The sequence below is a fragment of the Xenopus tropicalis genome, chromosome 2 (assembly GCF_000004195.4).
Source record: "Xenopus tropicalis strain Nigerian chromosome 2, UCB_Xtro_10.0, whole genome shotgun sequence".
NCBI classification, from domain to species: Eukaryota; Metazoa; Chordata; class Amphibia; order Anura; family Pipidae; genus Xenopus; species Xenopus tropicalis.
The window spans coordinates 177,179,180-177,201,073 of NC_030678.2; the positions used below are offsets into that span (position 1 = coordinate 177,179,180).

A 21,894-nucleotide genomic window follows, 5' to 3' on the forward strand; every position below is an offset into this window, starting at 1 on the left:
GGAAGAGCGACTAAGCTGATAAAGGGAATGGGCTCAGTTATGGGGAAAGGCTGGCCCAGTTGGGATTGGTTACACTGGGGAAGGGGCAGTTAAGGGGGGGTCACTATATATAAATATATAAGGGGGGGCAGTAATGAAATAGAGAAAGTACAGGGAAGAGCGACTAAGCTGATAAAGGGAATGGGCTCAGTTATGGGGAAAGGCTGGCCCAGTTGGGATTGGTTACACTGGGGAAGGGGCAGTTAAGGGGGGGGTCACTATATATAAATATATAAGGGGGCCATACAATAACTCTCTGATGCTTTACTTGCCAGTAGATCCTCCCAGCAGACAGGAGGGAGCCAATCAAATTAGAGGAAAGGAGGTTCCATGATATATGGAGAGCTGGGAAGTTGTGGGATCCCCCCCTGAGTCTGTGGGAATGGCGGATACATTAGACAGGTACAAGGAAGGGGCGGGTTCTTTTATTTAGGAGAGAAAACACAAGGTTACTTGGCTAAATGCTCATTTGGTGCTGATCCAGTTAATGTTTGGACATCAGAAATGACTTCTACCCCATTCTGATTCTAGATCAGCTAAAAGCTGCAGTAGGTAGAAAAGATTTAAGGGTTGGAGCTGATAAATGGGTCTTTTTTTAGCCTTAGTTACAAGTTGCCCTGTAGGGAACGTTATACTAAATGGGGGCAATGAATAGAATGAGTGCTGGCGAGTTTGTGCATTAAAGAATCAGAGTTAGAATCCATCCTCCTACGAGATTTGTTCTGCGGAACAGGGCAGCACCGGGACCCTGCGGCTCTATAAATACCCCAGCACCCCGAGTTATTCTGAGCGGCCTGCCTGGCCCCCCCGTCTGGCACTTCTATAGGGAATACAGGGAGGGGCACTATAGCAGGGTGACTGTTACCCCAATGTTTCTATATATCTGTAACCTTGTTATGGGCTAAGGGGGCCCAGCCTGAAGGCCAGTTAGGGGGGGATTTGGGGTGAGTGCTTATTTGTGCCCTGGGTACCCCTGGAACTATAGCAGGGTGACTGTTACCCCAATGTTTCTATATATCTGTAACCTTGTTATGGGCTAAGGGGGCCCAGCCTGAAGGCCAGTTAGGGGGGGATTTGGGGTGAGTGCTTATTTGTGCCCTGGGTACCCCTGGAACTATAGCGGGGTGACTGTTACCCCAATGTTTCTATATATCTATAACCTTGTTATGGGCTAAGGGGGCCCAGCCTGAAGGCCAGTTAGGGGGGATTTGGGGTGAGTGCTTATTTGTGCCCTGGGTACCCCTGGAACTATAGCGGGGTGACTGTTACCCCAATGTTTCTATATATCTGTAACCTTGTTATGGGCTAAGGGGGCCCAGCCTGAAGGCCAGTTAGGGGGGGATTTGGGTGAGTGCTTATTTGTGCCCTGGGTACCCCTGGAACTATAGCGGGGTGACTGTTACCCCAATGTTTCTATATATCTATAACCTTGTTATGGGCTAAGGGGGCCCAGCCTGAAGGCCAGTTAGGGGGGATTTGGGGTGAGTGCTTATTTGGGCCCTGGGTACCCCTGGAACTATAGCGGGGTGACTGTTACCCCAATGTTTCTATATATCTATAACCTTGTTATGGGCTAAGGGGGCCCAGCCTGAAGGCCAGTTAGGGGGGGGATTTGGGGTGAGTGCTTATATGGGCCCTGGGTACCCCTGGAACTATAGCGGGGTGACTGTTACCCCAATGTTTCTATATATCTGTAACCTTGTTATGGGCTAAGGGGGCCCAGCCTGAAGGCCAGTTAGGGGGGGATTTGGGGTGAGTGCTTATTTGTGCCCTGGGTACCCCTGGAACTATAGCGGGGTGACTGTTACCCCAATGTTTCTATATATCTGTAACCTTGTTATGGGCTAAGGGGCCCAGCCTGAAGGCCAGTTAGGGGGGGATTTGGGGTGAGTGCTTATTTGTGCCCCGGGTACCTCTGGAACTATAGCAGAGTGACTGTTACCCCAATGTTTCTATATATCTGTAACCTTGTTATGGGCTAAGGGGGCCCAGCCTGAATGCCAGTTAGGGGGGATTTGGGGTGAGTGCTTATTTGTGCCAGTTCCTTTACACTTACCCCAGGAGATTCCATGTGCGAATGAATATATGTGACCTTTAGACATCGCTTCCCATACAGAATAGACGTTCTCAGTCTATGAGAGATCAGTGAGTTGGCAGTTGCGGAGCTGTGTGGCACTTACTATCCCACAGAGCAATGCGTGGAAGCTTTCATGGCTCCTCACACTGTCGGACATGATATCTGACAGCACAGTATCAAGGCGCCGAGCCTGAAGGCCGGAGAGAGAGGCTGATAGAGAGATAAAAGAGGGGAGAGAGGGGCCCCGGGCAGATAAGAGAGAGGGGAGGACAAAGCGCTTTGAGGAGTCGCTGAAGAGAAGGAGAAGCTTTACTGGTATTTCTGAAGATTATTATGAGAAACGAAGTGTCAGTTCACTGGCCAAGGCCAAGCGTTTGTTAAATACAAGATTAAAGGGGTCACTGCTGTATCTGACTCTGTACAAACCAGCCTGTGGCTACAAACGGCAGCAGTCGCTCCGGCAGCTCATCCCCCTCAAACCAAAGGCACCAGAATATTCTGAATATTTCTATTAACCCCCGGGGTGAATGTGTGGCCCTAAAGGACCCCGGCGGAAGCCAATCACAGACAAGAGCTTAAGTGCAACCAGTTTTTATTATTTACATTATCACAAGGGGCGACTCTGTACAAAATAAGCGTTTAGTAAGAAAATACAATTCCCGGGGGGGGGGTTACATAATCAGGGGGGCCCTAGTTGCACCCCTCCAGCTGCTGCTGTTGCACTACAACTCGTAGCTTTCACAGAAGGAGGGAAGGGTGCTGGGAGTTACAGTCCAAGGGCAGGCAAACAGTTTGGAATGTATACAGTTACCTGGTCTCTAGGCAAACACACCCTAGCAACCAGATTAGGATTTTACTTTTCAGAGAGGTAGAATTATAAAATAAAAATAACCGAAGGCCAATCACAAAGGTGCTCACATTTTACCTGCAACACAATCAAAGTTAATTTAAAGGGCAACCTTCCCCTTCGGTTGTGTTAGGCGTGCCCTGCCCCCTTGGACATACAGGGAAGGGTTAATAATAAGGAATAAACCCGGGAAACTAGCGAGATTTCCTTCCATTAGGAGCCACAGCAGAACGCGGTACTTGCCGTGTTGTCGAGGCCTTGGGGGGCGCAATCGAAGCCCCAAAACTGTTAAAAGTGATTAAAAACGCACAAACTGAGGAAAGGGGGACATTTACAAGATAAAGTCGCGCTGCAGTCGCTGCCGGGTAAAAACGTCCTGAGCAGTTGCGGCAAATGTGGCTCCTCCCTGTGCCGGAAATTGCCAGAAATTCTCCCAATGACAAAACATGAAAATAAGGCACTTCCGCCCACGCAGAGCAGGCCACGCCCCCGCGGAACATTCATAGCTTTATGGCACCCCCAGAAGCACTCCTTGGGGGCAGTAGATGAAGGTGATTGGCCCTCAGCCCTATGGCTATATTGAGCCGTGACCCAGAACATTCCGAGAGGCTTCCGCGGGGGGATCAAGGTAGATTTCAAGTAGACATGACCTGTCCCTTCGTATCGTCTTCCCAAATCCAACGCAGAATCGCGTCACTTATGTACAATGTTCCGCAGACGATCCGTTACACGCGTCCAACAGTGGGCGGGGCTTCAATGTGCAAAATGGATTCAAACACTTGATTCTGTAGGTTCTTTACACAGGGCCGGTTCTAATGCCGAGATAGAGACCGTCTGTCCAACAGTCTCCAGTGAGTCCGTTATTCCTTCTGCCTGTGGGGCTCATTCCTCTGTACAGAAAGTCCGACCTGAGAATGGGAAGAATCGGTTTAATAGGGGAAAACACAAATATTAAATAGGAATGGGAGGTCCTTTGCCCAATATTATGAAAATTGTTATAGAGACATTTATATATGCCTTTGTTTCCCTTGAATTACTTATAATATCCTTATCATTTACAGTAGGGGGTACATTATCCCTTATAATACATGAGTGATACTCAGAGTTCCCTGTATAACTCAGCCTGCAGCCTTGTGCCTTTATATGGGCACAGAACCCCTCAGTGACTGCTAATATCCTTATCATTTACAGTAGGGGGTACATTATCCCTTATAATACATGAGTGATACTCAGAGTTCCCTGTATAACTCAGCCTGCAGCCTTGTGCCTTTATATGGGGGGCACAGAACCCCTCAGTGACTGCTAATATCCTTATCATTTACAGTAGGGGGTACATTATCCCTTATAATACATGAGTGATACTCAGAGTTCCCTGTATAACTCAGCCTGCAGCCTTGTGCCTTTATATGGGGGGCACAGAACCCCTCAGTGACTGCTAATATCCTTATCATTTACAGTAGGGGGTACATTATCCCTTATAATACATGAGTGATACTCAGAGTTCCCTGTATAACTCAGCCTGCAGCCTTGTGCCTTTATATGGGGGGCACAGAACCCCTCAGTGACTGCTAATATCCTTATCATTTACAGTAGGGGGTACATTATCCCTTATAATACATGAGTGATACTCAGAGTTCCCTGTATAACTCAGCCTGCAGCCTTGTGCCTTTATATGGGGGGCACAGAACCCCTCAGTGACTGCTAATATCCTTATCATTTACAGTAGGGGGTACATTATCCCTTATAATACATGAGTGATACTCAGAGTTCCCTGTATAACTCAGCCTGCAGCCTTGTGCCTTTATATGGGCACAGAACCCCTCAGTGACTGCTAATATCCTTATCATTTACAGTAGGGGGTACATTATCCCTTATAATACATGAGTGATACTCAGAGTTCCCTGTATAACTCAGCCTGCAGCCTTGTGCCTTTATATGGGGGGCACAGAACCCCTCAGTGACTGCTAATATCCTTATCATTTACAGTAGGGGGTACATTATCCCTTATAATACATGAGTGATACTCAGAGTTCCCTGTATAACTCAGCCTGCAGCCTTGTGCCTTTATATGGGGGGCACAGAACCCCTCAGTGACTGCTAATATCCTTATCATTTACAGTAGGGGGTACATTATCCCTTATAATACATGAGTGATACTCAGAGTTCCCTGTATAACTCAGCCTGCAGCCTTGTGCCTTTATATGGGGGGCACAGAACCCCTCAGTGACTGCTAATATCCTTATCATTTACAGTAGGGGGTACATTATCCCTTATAATACATGAGTGATACTCAGAGTTCCCTATAGTACAAGTACCAATGGAAAAGACTGGGATTAGAATAAGAATATTTACCTTTGACTCCTCCCACCGGCCTCATACTCTACCAAGAAGCTGAAAAGAAGAAACAAATTCAGTGAGTTTACTTTCCCTTTAAGACGTACAGGGAAACCAGTACCTGCGAGAGTTTCAGACTCCTCCCTGGGACAATACCCCCCCCATGTTATATGGAATAATGCTAAAACATCTGCCCCCCTCCTGCCCAAACACGCCCCCCCCCCCCCATGCCCCGGGTATATTTCCCACCCCTCCTGCTCTCTCAGGCAGAGTGTGGTTACTCACCGACACTGGGTCTATGGTTAATTGTGAGAGGCTCCTCCTTATTTCATTCTCGTTGCCCCGTATAGGGATGAGGGACATGTTCCCCAGTCTGGACTCCATACTGGTCCTCGGGGGCCGGCCCACGTCGCTCTCATGTGGCCACAGGCTGCCGTGCTGGGACACAGAGTAAAGGGACTGCATGTAAATAATGGCCCAATGAGACGGCCCAATGGTTCTACAAACCCATAGCACGTGGGAGTACTGGGTGGGAGGAGCTCTGAGAACTTGGGGGTCTCTGCTCAGCCCCAGGCAATGAGTTGGACACTGAACAGCATAGTGAGAGAGTTAGAGCTGGAGGAACTGGTGAAAATCACCAGAGTGGAACCACTGAGCCAAAAGGAATGGGAGAGACATCAAGCCCAGAAGCTCTGGGGAGCAAAGCCTGGCAATGGGCAATGATTGGAACAGGTAGGGGAGTAGTACTGGTGAGTAGAGTTAAGGAAGGCCGGTTGATGAGTGTAAGGAGGGGAGTAGTACTGGCGAGTAGAGTTAAGGAAGGTCGGTTGATGAGTGTAAGGAGGGGAGTAGTACTGGCGAGTAGAGTTAAGGAAGGTCGGTTGATGAGTGTAAGGAGGGGAGTAGTACTGGCGAGTAGAGTTAAGGAAGGCCGGTTGATGAGTGTAAGGAGGGGAGTAGTACTGGCGAATAGAGTTAAGGAAGGTCGGTTGATGAGTGTAAGGAGGGGAGTAGTACTGGCGAGTAGAGTTAAGGAAGGTCGGTTGATGAGTGTAAGGAGGGGAGTAGTACTGGCGAGTAGAGTTAAGGAAGGCGGTTGATGAGTGTAAGGAGGGGAGTAGTACTGGCGAATAGAGTTAAGGAAGGTCGGTTGATGAGTGTAAGTAGGGGAGTAGTACTGGCGAGTAGAGTTAAGGAAGGTCGGTTGATGAGTGTAAGGAGGGGAGTAGTACTGGCGAGTAGAGTTAAGGAAGGTCGGTTGATGAGTGTAAGGAGGGGAGTAGTACTGGCGAGTAGAGTTAAGGAAGGCCGGTTGATGAGTGTAAGTAGGGGAGTAGTACTGGCGAATAGAGTTAAGGAAGGCCGGTTGATGAGTGTAAGGAGGGGAGTAGTACTGGCGAATAGAGTTAAGGAAGGCCGGTTGATGAGTGTAAGGAGGGGAGTAGTACTGGCGAGTAGAGTTAAGGAAGGCCGGTTGATGAGTGTAAGGAGGGGAGTAGTACTGGCGAGTAGAGTTAAGGAAGGCCGGTTGATGAGTGTAAGGAGGGGAGTAGTACTGGCGAGTAGAGTTAAGGAAGGTCGGTTGATGAGTGTAAGGAGGGGAGTAGTACTGGCGAGTAGAGTTAAGGAAGGTCGGTTGATGAGTGTAAGGAGGGGAGTAGTACTGGCGAGTAGAGTTAAGGAAGGCCGGTTGATGAGTGTAAGGAGGGGAGTAGTACTGGCGAATAGAGTTAAGGAAGGTCGGTTGATGAGTGTAAGGAGGGGAGTAGTACTGGCGAGTAGAGTTAAGGAAGGTCGGTTGATGAGTGTAAGGAGGGGAGTAGTACTGGCGAGTAGAGTTAAGGAAGGCCGGTTGATGAGTGTAAGGAGGGGAGTAGTACTGGCGAATAGAGTTAAGGAAGGTCGGTTGATGAGTGTAAGGAGGGGAGTAGTACTGGCGAGTAGAGTTAAGGAAGGCCGGTTGATGAGTGTAAGGAGGGAGTAGTACTGGCGAGTAGAGTTAAGGAAGGCCGGTTGATGAGTGTAAGGAGGGGAGTAGTACTGGCGAGTAGAGTTAAGGAAGGCCGGTTGATGAGTGTAAGGAGGGGAGTAGTACTGGCGAATAGAGTTAAGGAAGGTCGGTTGATGAGTGTAAGGAGGGGAGTAGTACTGGCGAGTAGAGTTAAGGAAGGTCGGTTGATGAGTGTAAGGAGGGGAGTAGTACTGGCGAGTAGAGTTAAGGAAGGCCGGTTGATGAGTGTAAGGAGGGGAGTAGTACTGGCGAATAGAGTTAAGGAAGGCCGGTTGATGAGTGTAAGTAGGGGAGTAGTACTGGCGAGTAGAGTAGGGTAGTAGCACTGGAGGGCATGATTATTGGTGGGTACGTTGGAATGGGCTTTGGGTACTGGGCTGAGGCGCAAGTTCAGAAATGACAAGTGATATATTACTGGATGGTTACAAAGTTCTGAATTCTGGGGATGTCAGTTTGTTCATAGAAAAAGAAAGTGAATTTCCATTTACCTGAACAAAAGTGAACGCAGCGAACCACTCCCTCATGTCCCTCACTGTATCGAAGCTCAGGTACCTGCAATAGGAACGTAATGTCAGCTGGTCAGTATGCCCCCTGCTGATTGGTTGCTACAGGTAACTAGACCCCTATCATATTATATTATATTATGCCCTGAGGTTATACAGGTACGGGACCTGTTATCCACATTGCTTGGGACCTGGGGTTTTCCAGATAAGGGATCTTTTCTTAATTTGGATCCCCATACCTTAAGTCTACTTACAAATCATTTAAATATCAATTAAACCCAATAGGGCTGTTCTGCCCCAATAAGGGGCAATTATATCTTAGTTGGGATCAAGTACAGGTACTGTTTTATTATTACTGAGAAAAGGGAATCATTTAACCATTAAATAAACCCAATAGGGCTGTTCTGCCCCAATAAGGGGTAATTATATCTTAGTTGGGATCAAGTACAGGTACTGTTTTATTATTACTGAGAAAAGGGAATCATTTAACCATTAAATAAACCCAATAGGGCTGTTCTGTCCCAATAAGGGGTAATTATATCTTAGTTGGGATCAAGTACAGGTACTGTTTTATTATTACAGAGAAAAGGGAATCATTTAACCATGAAATAAACCCAATAGGGCTGTTCTGCCCCAATAAGGGGTAATTATATCTTAGTTGGGATCAAGTACAGGTACTGTTTTATTATTACAGAGAAAAGGGAATCATTTAACCATGAAATAAACCCAATAGGGCTGTTCTGCCCCAATAAGGGGTAATTATATCTTAGTTGGGATCAAGTACAGGTACTGTTTTATTATTACAGAGAAAAGGGAATCATTTAACCATTAAATAAACCCAATAGGGCTGTTCTGCCCCCAATAAGGGGTAATTATATCTTGGTTGGGATCAAGTACAGGTACTGTTTTATTATTACAGAGAAAAGAGAATCATTTAACCATTAAATAAACCCAATAGGACTGTTCTGCCCCAATAAGGGGTAATTATATCTTAGTTGGGATCAAGTACAGGTACTGTTTTATTATTACAGAGAAAAATGGATTTCTGGATAACTGATCCCTTACCTGTATAATAAAATGTACTATTTTTTTCTCCAGGTTTAATCACTCTCTCTCCAGCTCCTTCTTAAGTCCCTAAACTGCCCCCACCCCACACACAAATTCCCCTAAATGTATTTATTTATTTGTACTGCAAATATCCCCTCTGTTTGCCAAAACCTTTACATTCTAATAAAACAAATATCAGTTTTCACCCAGCGGCCATTTTCCCTCACACATCATCAGTGACATTTCCATCTGCAAACAGCTCATCTGCGCTGTAAAGTTCATGCAATGAATGCAGGCTTACACAGGCAGAACTTAGTTTGATAAAAAAGCTGCTTTGAATGGGCACTGTAACGGTTAAGCTGAGCTCAGGAGAGGAGGTTAGGGGAAAAAATACAGGAGCTGACAGCTAGAGCTGAGTTTCTATGGGAACGGCAATGCCATCTCTCCATTGGCTGCTAGACTGGAGGAAGTGTTTAGTAATCTTAGCTGAGAAGAACTGAGCATGCTCAGAAGCCAACAGCCAACGTAGGGAGGGGGTTAGTGGGTTACAGGAGGAGAAGGAATCCTAAGTGATTAAGGGGATACTGCAGCCTATTATTAACCTTTGAACAACCAGAGAGGTGGGTATTTAAATTACATTCTTGTGTGTGGAGGGTTTACATGCCCTTTAATGAGGCCCCAACACACTTGCATTGATAACTAGCTATTATGTTATTTCCTTGCATTTATCCAAGTAAATGGACCCCCTGAGATACTGCACTAAACCCCAATCCATCCCTGACTGAGCTTAAAACTGCCAGTTCTAGATAGTCCTAGCCGCCATACATTCTTTCTACTAACTGCCCCAGGCCTGCATTTCTTCCCATGGCAAGGGAGGAGGAGCTTGGATAATATACAAAGGGGGTTTTCCCATTATTTTCATTAGTATGGCAATAAGTCAAAGCATGAATCTGCCTACAGTCCGCCAACCCCTCTGTCCATCTTCTCAGCTGAGACTAAGCACGACCATGGGAAGGAGAGCAGCCCAGGAGCAGGAAGCACAAAGAAATACTAAGAAATATATTTCCTATTATTGCTCCTCTGACCCCCTCACATTATAGGCTGCAGTTCCCTGAGGTACAGCCAGGGGGAGTCAGGCCATACAGCCCAGATATAAGGAGAGAAGTCTTCTTATTACAGATAGAACCATTTTCTTACCATTGTGTCTTCTCCTGCTTCTCATTCTTGTACACGACAGTAAATCCCCAGCTGTAACACATACAGAGGCGCCTTACACTCCAAATCATATCGACCAATCATTAGAAGCGTAAGGGAAACTATATTGTTGTGATTGAGAAATTGGGGACCCCCCCAAAAAAACATCCAATATTTCCCAATAGACAGAGGGTAACTACTATTCCATTATATCAATAGGCCCCGTTTACTTGCCCTTTATTCATTCGCTCATTGGATATAATGAGGAAAATAAACCAATGGGCTGTGTTTCTTTCGCCCCCCAAAAAACTCCCCTCGTTACGGCAGATAAATAAAGATTAGAAATGTCTGGGAAACATTTTGTTGCCATGGAAGCAGGAAAATAAAAAAAAAAAAAGATCATTTCTATCGGGTTTTTATATTGTCGTTTTTATACAAAAAGGCGCCCGTCCATTATCTGCCATCGCCATCGGCAGCGCAATTAATTGGCTGTTTCATCAGCTTAATGAAAGCCAATGGGCAAGCCGAGAGTTAACCCTTGCCACGCTGAGAAGTTTGCAGGGGGCAGAGGGGGGGGATACAGATTGTGTCTTAGCAACTGGCAGTGTTTCCATGACAAAGAGCTTGGATTTGGCCTTTCTGACTGCCCACGCAGACTGGCACTGCCAGGATACAGAGAGCTCAGCCCATAGGACAATCCAGTTCTGGAACATTTAATACTGGGTTTCACTTTATATGTTGATAATAGAGACCAAAAGAGACCCCGCCCCCTGCTTTTAGCGGGCAAATACCAGTCTGCCACGTCTGGTGGCACCGACTGACCCACACACCATAGTGGCACTGGCACCCACGCACAATAATTGTGGACCAGTAATTAGAATTTAGGCCCCAGAGCCGTATAAGGCCTATCCAGCAAGCAGCCCAGGCCCCCTTTGTGCGATCGAGAACAATAAGCCACACCCCCCAAGACCCCAGCATGAAAAGTGACCAATGAAAGCAGCCTGAGAGGGTGACGCCATGTGGCTCAGACTCACAGGGGGGTAAAAACCCCATTTATATGACTTGATAGCATTGTGCTTTTTCATGGGGTCGTCCACCTTCTAATTAACCTTTAGTACGATGAAGAGAGTAATATTCTGAATTTGCAATTGGTCTTCATTTTTTAATTTCTTTTTGTGTTTTTAGTTATTTGGATTTCAAGCAGCTATCTGGTTGCTAGGGTCTTGTTTACCTCAGCGACCAGGCAGTGGTTGGAACAAGAGGCAGGAATATGAATAGGACAGGGTAGAAAATAAAGATATGGAATTACTGCCGGGGTCAGTGACCCCCATTTGGGGAAGGTGCCCAAGAAATAATTCAAAAACCTTAAAAAAAAAAAAATAATGAAGACCAATTGCAAAGTTGCTAAGAATAGGACAGTCTATAATATACTGAAGGCTTACTTAAAGCTGGGAAACCATACACATACAGGGGGTCCCATACAAATACAGGGGGTCCCATACAAATACGGGGGGTCCCATACAAATACGGGGGGGTCCCATACAATTACAGGGGGTCCCATTCAGATATAGGGGGTGTCATACAGATACAGGGGGTCCCATACAGATACAGGGGGTCCCATACAAATACAGGGGGTCCCATACAGATACAGGGGGTCCCATACAAATACAGGGGGTCCCATACAGATACAGGGGGTCCCATACGGATACAGGGGTCCCATACAAATTACAGGGGTCCCATACAAATACGGGGGTCCCATACAAATACAGGGGGTCCCATACAAATATGGGGGGTCCCATACAAATACGGGGGGTCCCATACAAATACAGGGGGTCCCATACAAATACAGGGGGTCCCATACAAATACAGGGGGTCCCATACAAATACAGGGGGTCCCATACAAATACAGGAGGTCCCATACAAATACAGGGGTCCCATACAAATACGGGGGGGTCCCATACAAATACGGGGGGTCCCATACAAATACAGGGGGTCCCATACAAATACAGTGGCCTCATACAAATACAGGGGGTCCCATACACATACAGGGGGTCCCATACAAATACAGGGGGTCCCATACAGATACAGGGGGTCCCATACAAATACAGGGGGTCCCATACAAATACAGGGGTCCCATACAAATACAGGGGGTCCAATACAGATACAGGGGGTCCCATACAAATACAGGGGGTCCAATACAGATACAGGGGGTCCCATACAAATACAGGGGGTCCAATACAGATACAAGGGGTCCCATACAAATACAGGGGTCCCATACAAATACAGGGAGTCCCATACAAATACAGGGGGTCCCATACAAATACAGGGGGTCCCATACAAATACAGGGGGTCCCATACAAATACAGGGGGTCCCTGTGGGTGCTCGGCCCGAGAGACACCCATCAGAAGGAATGGTGGTAGTGATTACAAGCAGTGGGGGCAGCGAGCAGCTTATACACACAATATTGATGCAGAAAAGTTCATTTTTAAGACAATTCTGCTGCTTAGTGAGAGAGCAGATCGCCTGGCTGACAGCGAGAGCTCAGGCCATTAGAGCAGTCTCTGTCGCCCTCTAGTGGAGAGACCGCACAGCACGGGTTTCACTGCAGCCCCAGCCCCTACCTGGTGGGGGGACGGATTTTCTTCTTGATACCCAAATAAATAGTGAGGTTCTTCACTGGCCACTCCTTCTCCGCCCGGTGACTCTGTGACAGGGAAAATAGAGAGCGTTACGGGCCTGCGAGACAGACAGACAGGGCTGTACCAATTGCCTTTATGTTTATCCATTTTTAAACAACTCACATATAAAATCTTCATGCATAGCGGCTCATTGGTGACTTATTGAAATTCCTGCTGCAGCCTGTGCTGGATTTTTATAGACAGTTTGCTGGTACAGGTATTGGACCCCTTATCCAGAAACCCATGTTCCAAATTACGGAAAGGTAATAATTCACATTTTTAAAAATTATTTCCTTTTTCTCTGTAATAATAAAACATTACCTGTACTTGATCCCAACTAAGATATAATTACCCCTTATTGGGGGCAGAACAGCCCTATTGGGTTTATTTCATGGTTAAATGATTCCCTTTTCTCTGTAATAATAAAACAGTACCTGTACTTGATCCCAACTAAGATATAATTACCCCTTATTGGGGCAGAACAGCCCTATTGGGTTTATTTAATGGTTAAATGATTCCCTTTTCTCTGTAATAATAAAACAGTACCTGTACTTGATCCCAACTAAGATATAATTACCCCTTATTGGGGCAGAACAGCCCTATTGGGTTTATTTAATGGTTAAATGATTCCCTTTTCTCTGTAATAATAAAACAGTACCTGTACTTGATCCCAACTAAGATATAATTACCCCTTATTGGGGCAGAACAGCCCTATTGGGTTTATTTCATGGTTAAATGATTCCCTTTTCTCTGTAATAATAAAACAGTACCTGTACTTGATCCCAACTAAGATATAATTACCCCTTATTGGGGCAGAACAGCCCTATTGGGTTTATTTCATGGTTAAATGATTCCCTTTTCTCTGTAATAATAAAACAGTACCTGTACTTGATCCCAACTAAGATATAATTACCCCTTATTGGGGCAGAACAGCCCTATTGGGTTTATTTCATGGTTAAATGATTCCCTTTTCTCTGTAATAATAAAACAGTACCTGTACTTGATCCCAACTAAGATATAATTACCCCTTATTGGGGGCAGAACAGCCCTATTGGGTTTATTTAATGGTTAAATGATTCCCTTTTCTCTGTAATAATAAAACAGTACCTGTACTTGATCCCAACTAAGATATAATTACCCCTTATTGGGGCAGAACAGCCCTATTGGGTTTATTTAATGGTTAAATGATTCCCTTTTCTCTGTAATAATAAAACAGTACCTGTACTTGATCCCAACTAAGATATAATTACCCCTTATTGGGGGCAGAACAGCCCTATTGGGTTTAATTACTGTTTAAATATTTTTTTCAGTAGACAAGCTAGGAGGTCTGAATTACAGAAAGACCCCTTATCTGGAAAAACCCAGGTCCCGAGCAATCTGGATAACAGGTCCCATACCTGTACTGTAATTGCCAATGAGCCCCACTGAGTCATGTTATACAGAGGGAGTTCGCCTTCTTTTAGTGTTTAGAAACTGGTCCTTGTTTATTTTTAATGGTTTTTGGACTATTAGTGTTTCTATTCTTTCCATGTTGTTATCAGGTCACCGACCCCCAGCAACCAATAGATTTCCTCATTTATTGTTTTTATCTTTCTATTCAGTCCCTTAACTATTTATTTTTCATTCTGACTCCCAATCTGTTGCCTGGTTGCTATGGTAAGTAAGTCCAAGCAACCAGAAAGCAGTTAAAACTCCAAGACAAGGGCTACTGAACAAAAGAAACAAAGACAATAGCTAATATAGCACACAAATGTTTCATCTGAAGGTGAACTTCCCCTTTAATATCACAAACAAAAATACGCAGAGCTGCTCGTATTCCATTGGTTCCGGAAGAGACCATTATACATTTTGACTTCCTTTCCTCCGAGGATTCAGCAATCAGCTGAATAATGTCACCCAGTGTTATACTGGGCCCATTGGTCCCCACAGCAGGGCCGAGTTGTTTGCAGCAGGAGAAAAATGTGAGGTTAATAGCAGACGATTTCCCATCTCATCTATTAGTCACATTAAAGGGGAAGTTAATCAAAACAAGACCAAGCCATACACAGTGGTATTCCAAAGCAATTTGTAGCTGGTCTTCCTATTTCAATTTTAAAACTGCTATCTGGTTGCTAGGGTCCCACTGACCCTAGCAACCAGGAATTGACAAGCTTAAATAGAAAAATGAGTAAAAATATATCGAGGTAAATTAAAAAAAAAAAAAAGGAAAACTGAAGACCAACTGCAAGATTGCTCAGATAACTCCCATGTAGAATGTAAAAAATGCTCATGTAAAGGTGATATTCCCCTTTAAGGGGCGAGTCCCAGGTGAGAATTACTGCATATGATTAAAGGGTCTGATAGGATCCGTCACCAGCACCATAGAAAAGGGGGGTACGGCTAGAGAGACGCGCACCCCCCACTTCTCACCTCACTCCCGCTCTCCGCAGACAGACTCGCCCGCTTGGCGCTCTGCTTAACAAAGGACTCCGGTTACAATGCGGGAAAAGCACAGAGAGCAAACACATGTGATGGCAGCGCCAGACTCTGATTGGCCACTAGAGGGAGAGATTCTTGGGGTGACATTAAAGAGGAACTGTCACATTGGAATTGGCACTGTATTTATCCTGCTGTGGGTTCTGGGGTATTATACATGGAATTGGCACTGTATTTATCCTGCTGTGGGTTCTGGGGTATTATACATGGAATTGGCACTGTATTTATCCTGCTGTGGGTTCTGGGGTATTATACATGGAATTGGCACTGTATTTATCCTGCTGTGGGTTCTGGGGTATTATACATGGAATTGGCACTGTATTTATCCTGCTGTGGGTTCTGGGGTATTATACATGGAATTGGCACTGTATTTATCCTGCTGTGGGTTCTGGGTATTATACATGGAATTGGCACTGTATTTATCCCGCTGGGTTCTGGGTACCTGGGTTGGGTATATACATGGAATTGGCACTGTATTTATCCCGCTGTGGGTTCTGGGGTATTATACATGGAATTGGCACTGTATTTATCCTGCTGTGGGTTCTGGGGTATTATACATGGAATTGGCACTGTATTTATCCCGCTGTGGGTTCTGGGGTATTATACATGGAATTGGCACTGTATTTATCCTGCTGTGGGTTCTGGGGTATTATACATGGAATTGGCACTGTATTTATCCCGCTGTGGGTTCTGGGGTATTATACATGGAATTGGCACTGTATTTATCCCGCTGTGGGTTCTGGGGTATTATACATGGAATTGGCACTGTATTTATCTGCTGTGGGTTCTGGGGTATTATACATGGAATTGGCACTGTATTTATCCCGCTGTGGGTTCTGGGGTATTATACATGGAATTGGCACTGTATTTATCCCGCTGTGGGTTCTGGGGGTATTATACATGGAATTAGCACTGTATTTATCCTGCTGTGGGTTCTAGGGTATTATACATGGAATTGGCACTGTATTTATCCCGCTGTGGGTTCTGGGGTATTATACATGGAATTGGCACTGTATTTATCCTGCTGTGGGTTCTGGGGTATTATACATGGAATTGGCACTGTATTTATCCTGCTGTGGGTTCTGGGGTATTATACATGGAATTGGCACTGTATTTATCCTGCTGTGGGTTCTGGGGTATTATACATGGAATTGGCACTGTATTTATCTGCCAGGGACAGTATGAAGTAATCCAAATATCTTTTATTAGCCTTCGCCAACACAACCCCCCCCCCCCAGCCTATGCAGGTAGCTTAGTGAAAGGCTGCAGAGGCCCCTATGTGGGGTATCACTTTGGCATAACTCTGACCATTCTCTCTGGGCACCTAGTAGTAATTGCCCCGAGAGGATGGTGTTGTTTATTCATTACTCATTTGTGCAGCACAGCTCTACAGTATAAGGAGTTGCCCGGTTCTGGATACAAATGAAACTTACCCGTATCTCCTTGTACATGCGCAACATGGCGTTATTCAGCATGAAGTAGCGCTCGTGGAAGGCGGCGTTAAATCCCAGCAGGCTTTTCTCCTCGCGGAACTTTATTGGTCCATTCTTGGTATCACCCGCTCGGCTGTCTGAGGAACAAGGAGACCCCGTAAGAAGCCATTTGGGTCGGATGGCAGTTACACAGCACAGGCAGCAGATTCATGTAATTAGAGATGCATTGTGCCATCTAGTGGTACGTCATAGTAATAGCAGCACAGTAGCAATATATTAGTTATTAATGGTATTAAAGGGCAAATAAACTTACTGATATACGTGAGCATGGTGGCCATGTGTGTGTGCTTCTTTACAACCAGATTACAGTTGGCTCTGTCTGAGTGATAGATGTGCAGAACCTTCTCAGAGAAGTGGAGGGGCCGCTCTGCAGAGAGAAAAGAGCAGATTCCCAGTATTGGGCACACACATACTATATACTGGATCAGAGGGGAAGAGAGCAGCCCAGGAGCAGGAAGTACAGAGAATCAGAGCTCTGTACCTGGGTAAGTACTGGGGGGAGATTGGATTCACTTACCATGGGGGGGGTTCCTGCCTGACCATGGGAAAGAGAGCAGCCCAGGAGCAGGAAGTACAGAGAATCAGAGCTCTGTACCTGGGTAAGTACTGGGGGGAGATTGGATTCACTTACCCAGGGGGAGGTTCCTGCCTGACCATGGGAAAGAGAGCAGCCCAGGAGCAGGAAGTACAGAGAATCAGAGCTCTGTACCTGGGTAAGTACTGGGGGGAGATTGGATTCACTTACCCAGGGGGAGGTTCCTGTCTGACCATGGGAAAGAGAGCAGCCCAGGAGCAGGAAGTACAGAGAATCAGAGCTCTGTACCTGGGTAAGTACTGGGGGGAGATTGGATTCACTTACCATGGGGGGGGTTCCTGCCTGACCATGGGAAAGAGAGCAGCCCAGGAGCAGGAAGTACAGAGAATCAGAGCTCTGTACCTGGGTAAGTACTGGGGGAGATTGGATTCACTTACCCAGGGGGAGGTTCCTGCCTGACCATGGGAAAGAGAGCAGCCCAGGAGCAGGAAGTACAGAGAATCAGAGCTCTGTACCTGGGTAAGTACTGGGGGGAGATTGGATTCACTTACCCAGGGGGGGTTCCTGCCTGACCATGGGAAAGAGAGCAGCCCAGGAGCAGGAAGTACAGAGAATCAGAGCTCTGTACCTGGGTAAGTACTGGGGGAGATTGGATTCACTTACCCAGGGGGAGGCTCCTGCCTGACCATGGGAAAGAGAGCAGCCCAGGAGCAGGAAGTACAGAGAATCAGAGCTCTGTACCTGGGTAAGTACTGGGGGGAGATTGGATTCACTTACCCAGGGGGAGGTTCCTGTCTGACCATGGGAAAGAGAGCAGCCCAGGAGCAGGAAGTACAGAGAATCAGAGCTCTGTACCTGGGTAAGTACTGGGGGGAGATTGGATTCACTTACCCAGGGGGGTTCCTGCCTGACCATGGGAAAGAGAGCAGCCCAGGAGCAGGAAGTACAGAGAATCAGAGCTCTGTACCTGGGTAAGTACTGGGGGGAGATTGGATTCACTTACCCAGGGGGAGGCTCCTGCCTGACCATGGGAAAGAGAGCAGCCCAGGAGCAGGAAGTACAGAGAATCAGAGCTCTGTACCTGGGTAAGTACTGGGGGGAGATTGGATTCACTTACCCAGGGGGGGGTTCCTGTCTGACCATGGGAAAGAGAGCAGCCCAGGAGCAGGAAGTACAGAGAATCAGAGCTCTGTACCTGGGTAAGTACTGGGGGGAGATTGGATTCACTTACCCAGGGGGGGGTTCCTGTCTGACCATGGGAAAGAGAGCAGCCCAGGAGCAGGAAGTACAGAGAATCAGAGCTCTGTACCTGGGTAAGTACTGGGGGAGATTGGATTCAATTTTTTTCCTGCTTACTTGAAGCTTCCCTGTCATGTGACTTTAACTCCTCCCTTTCCAAACAAGGGTAAGACAAGGAGGCAGTTTATAAGCCCCATATAATAGAGACACGGGGGGCAATAGCCGGTACCTGTCTCCTCAGTCTCGTCCACCTCGGCGCAGCCCCAGTACTCAGTCGCTTCTCGGTGGATGCCCCTCATTCCCAGAACCATCTTTGTCAGCTCTTCTGCCGTCATGTTGGCGGGAATCTGGGGGGGGGAAACACATTCTCGCTCTTATATCTGCCGCCATGTTAATACCCCAGCACGGACTTCCCATTAAATGAATAACAAAGAAAAATCTGCCCTGGACCAGTGCATTTTAAAGAGACACTCGCCTATTAAGGGGTCATTTATTATCACTGGGCAGTAATCTATGGCAACCAATCAAATTGCTGCATTCATTGTTCTACCTGCAGCTGGCTGAGAAAAGCTGCTCACTGATTGGTTGCTATGGGTTACTGTCCATGGGCAAATCTCCCAATTGATGAATGAGCCCCCATCCTACTGTATCTGACACCCCTGCCCCGAGTACACAGTGGAACGACCCGGGTAACTTACCTGCACGCTGTGTTCTGATTTGTTACCCCTTTCTTCCAGATAAACCGTGCAGATAAATGCGGGGCTCTAGCAAAGAAAGAGAAAACTCATCATAGTCAGTTTGGCGTCGGTCGTTCCATTGCCGTCAGTGGGACTCAACACTGCCCCCTAATGCTTATACCCAGGGATTGCTGCATTCTCCTTGGCTGCTTAGAAATCACTGGAGTCTGCGGCTGAACCTTATACTGACTGAGCCATGGAGCAAGTTGCAATTGTGTCTGACAGTAAAGAGATATGGTGGCATCGCTACCCACATTTACGTGTTATATGCTCCTCCCATTAACTCTCTCCCCAATTGTCTCCCCCAGCTCTGACCCCCGATACTAAACTTGTGGCTTTTTACTATATCCCTCGGCTCGGTCTCCTCAGGGGCCAATGCCGATCCACAGCCTTGCAGCAAACCCACAATAAGGTAACAGGGATGCACCCAATCCAGGAATCCGTTTGGGCTCCTTTTGATGCACCCTCATTGGACTTGTGCAATCACAGGAACCAATGGGATGGCCCGACGGCGGGTACATACAGTTAGGTCCATACAAATTTGGACAGAGACAACTTTTTCCCAATTTTGGTTCTGTACATTCCCACAATGAATTTGAAACAAAACAACTCAGATGCAGTTGAAGCGCAGACTTTCAGCTTTAATTCAGTGGGGGGAACCCAACGGTTGTACTAAAGCATTTTTTTTTACAGAATCCCTTCATTTCAGGGACTCAAAAGTAATTGGACAATTGACTCAAAGGCGTGTTGGCCAGTCCGTCGTTATGTCATTATCAATTAAGCAGAAAAAAGGCCTTGAGTTGACTTGAGGTGTGGAAAAAAAGTATGGAGAAGGTGTGGAACTATGGGGTGCCGTTTGTCCGAAGTACATTTTGTCTACAAAAATACATTCTGTATACAAAGAACAATCCCCAGTACACAGAATGAATGTGTGGCCATATATACAAAAGATATATTTCTGAGAATAAATCAATTTTATGCACAAAAGGATATTGTTATATTACAAACTGCATTCTGTACATTTTAACAAGCATTTTGTCTCACAAATGTATAACATCCATACAGCAGAACCAATTTTTTACAGAATGAATTATGTAAAACAAAACTTTGACAAAATATATAATGGTGTAGATAACTATCATATTCCAAGCTAGATTTCATGACAAAATAAATGCTTGTGACAAAAAGGAAGATTCTATAGCACAGAATTCTATAGCACTATCAACAACATAATTACTCAGTTCCACAAAACGGATAAAATATCCATTCTGTGAAAACAACACTGTCAGTCAAATTTCTGAACCAATAAGAAGTATATTCATTATCCAATAACAAGATTTAATTGAAGTCCATTTACTGGTCTTTCTTCCCACTGTTTGAATTGTTTCCATAAAGTGTTGGGCAAAAACCCATATAACTTAAGCTCCTCCCACCCATACCAGCTGACTCATATTGTTACACTGCAATATGAAATTGCACACGTTTACACAATTCCCCCACTGTAGAAGTGACCCTAATAAGCTCTGTAGATGAGTGTTGGGCTCCAATGTCTGCCCCCCTCCTAGCCATAATATTGCCCCAGTTAGCTGATAGCACTCTAGTAATAATGTGCTTGGCTATAGTTCAACTACTACATAATACCTGTAGCCATGTGATTCAGCCACTTCAGAACTTGATGCAGACAGGCTGCTTGTATAGTATGATGTGTAGGCCTTATCAGCATTATCCTAGTTAGCTGTAGTTCAACTACAACATAAATGAGTACTATGTGCAAACAAAAGGGATCAGTTACATATTGGTACTTCAGGGGGATCATCATCTATTTATATGATATATTATGTGTCTATGTGGGGTTGGACTGGGGTGTCCAGGGTTAAGCAGGGCTGCCCCCCCAGGAGCCCCTCCCCTCAGTCGCCAACTTCTCCCCCACTGCCAGCCTTCACCCCCACCCTGTGTGTAATGCACCCTGCACACTCCTTCCAGTCACTATTTGGGTTAGGGTGGTGCAGCCAAAGTGGTAGTAGTTGTGTAGTAGTTGAACTTTACTATAGATAAGCACATTATTAAGAGACTGCTGTAAGCTTAGTACAATATTACATAACAATAGGAGGAAGCCAAATAATGGAGTCTAACAGTCAACTACAAATTTTTTGGGGGTCACTACTACCATACCCCCAACTGTTCTGCTTTCTGCGGGACAGTCCCGGCTTATATAGCGCATCCCGCCGTCCCCCATTGTGTATGGGGGGGTACTTTCTATGGGGGGCATTGTGTATGGGGGTACTGTCTATGGGGGCAATGGGGGGTACTGTCTATGGGGGAAACTGGGGGCATTGTGTATGGGGGGCACTGTCTATGGGGGCTATTGGGGTACTATCAGGGCACTGTGTATGGGGGCACTGTCTATGGGGTCAATTGGGGGAGCTTTCTATGGGGGGTAATGTCTATGGGGGCACTTTCTACGGGGGTACTGTCTTTGGGGGCACTGTGTATGGGAGGTACTGTCTATGGGGGCACTGTGTATGGGGGGTACTGTCTATGGGGGCACTGTGTATGGGGGTTCTGTCTATTGAGCCATTGGGGGCACTGTGCATGGGGGTACTGTCTATGGGGACACTGTGTATGGGGGTACTGTCTATTGGGCCATTGGGGGCACTGTGTATTGGGGGTACTGTTTATGGGGG

General features: G+C 46.2%; 1 protein-coding gene across 4 annotated transcripts in view; it reads right to left on the bottom strand.

Moving 5' to 3' along the window:
• Positions 1 to 2,691: 2,691 nt before the first annotated feature.
• The window catches only part of arap1 (ArfGAP with RhoGAP domain, ankyrin repeat and PH domain 1), a 73,480-nt gene continuing 54,277 nt past the window's right edge, over positions 2,692 to 21,894 (bottom strand). For 2 of the 4 annotated variants that reach the window (XM_031897398.1, XM_031897397.1), the window contains exons 21-31: positions 19,172 to 19,237; positions 18,703 to 18,820; positions 16,953 to 17,066; positions 16,640 to 16,776; positions 15,141 to 15,182; positions 12,675 to 12,757; positions 10,056 to 10,106; positions 7,797 to 7,860; positions 5,583 to 5,735; positions 5,316 to 5,354; positions 3,759 to 3,871 (exon numbers count right to left, since the gene is read on the bottom strand). In XM_031897398.1, coding sequence (XP_031753258.1) covers positions 5,337 to 5,354; positions 5,583 to 5,735; positions 7,797 to 7,860; positions 10,056 to 10,106; positions 12,675 to 12,757; positions 15,141 to 15,182; positions 16,640 to 16,776; positions 16,953 to 17,066; positions 18,703 to 18,820; positions 19,172 to 19,237 — 846 coding nt within the window. In that variant the 3' untranslated portion in view covers positions 3,759 to 3,871; positions 5,316 to 5,336. Of the gene's footprint in view, positions 3,872 to 5,315; positions 5,355 to 5,582; positions 5,736 to 7,796; positions 7,861 to 10,055; positions 10,107 to 12,674; positions 12,758 to 15,140; positions 15,183 to 16,639; positions 16,777 to 16,952; positions 17,067 to 18,702; positions 18,821 to 19,171; positions 19,238 to 21,894 lie in introns of all 4 variants that reach the window. The other 2 variants (XM_031897395.1, XM_031897396.1) reach the window with 2 other exon arrangements.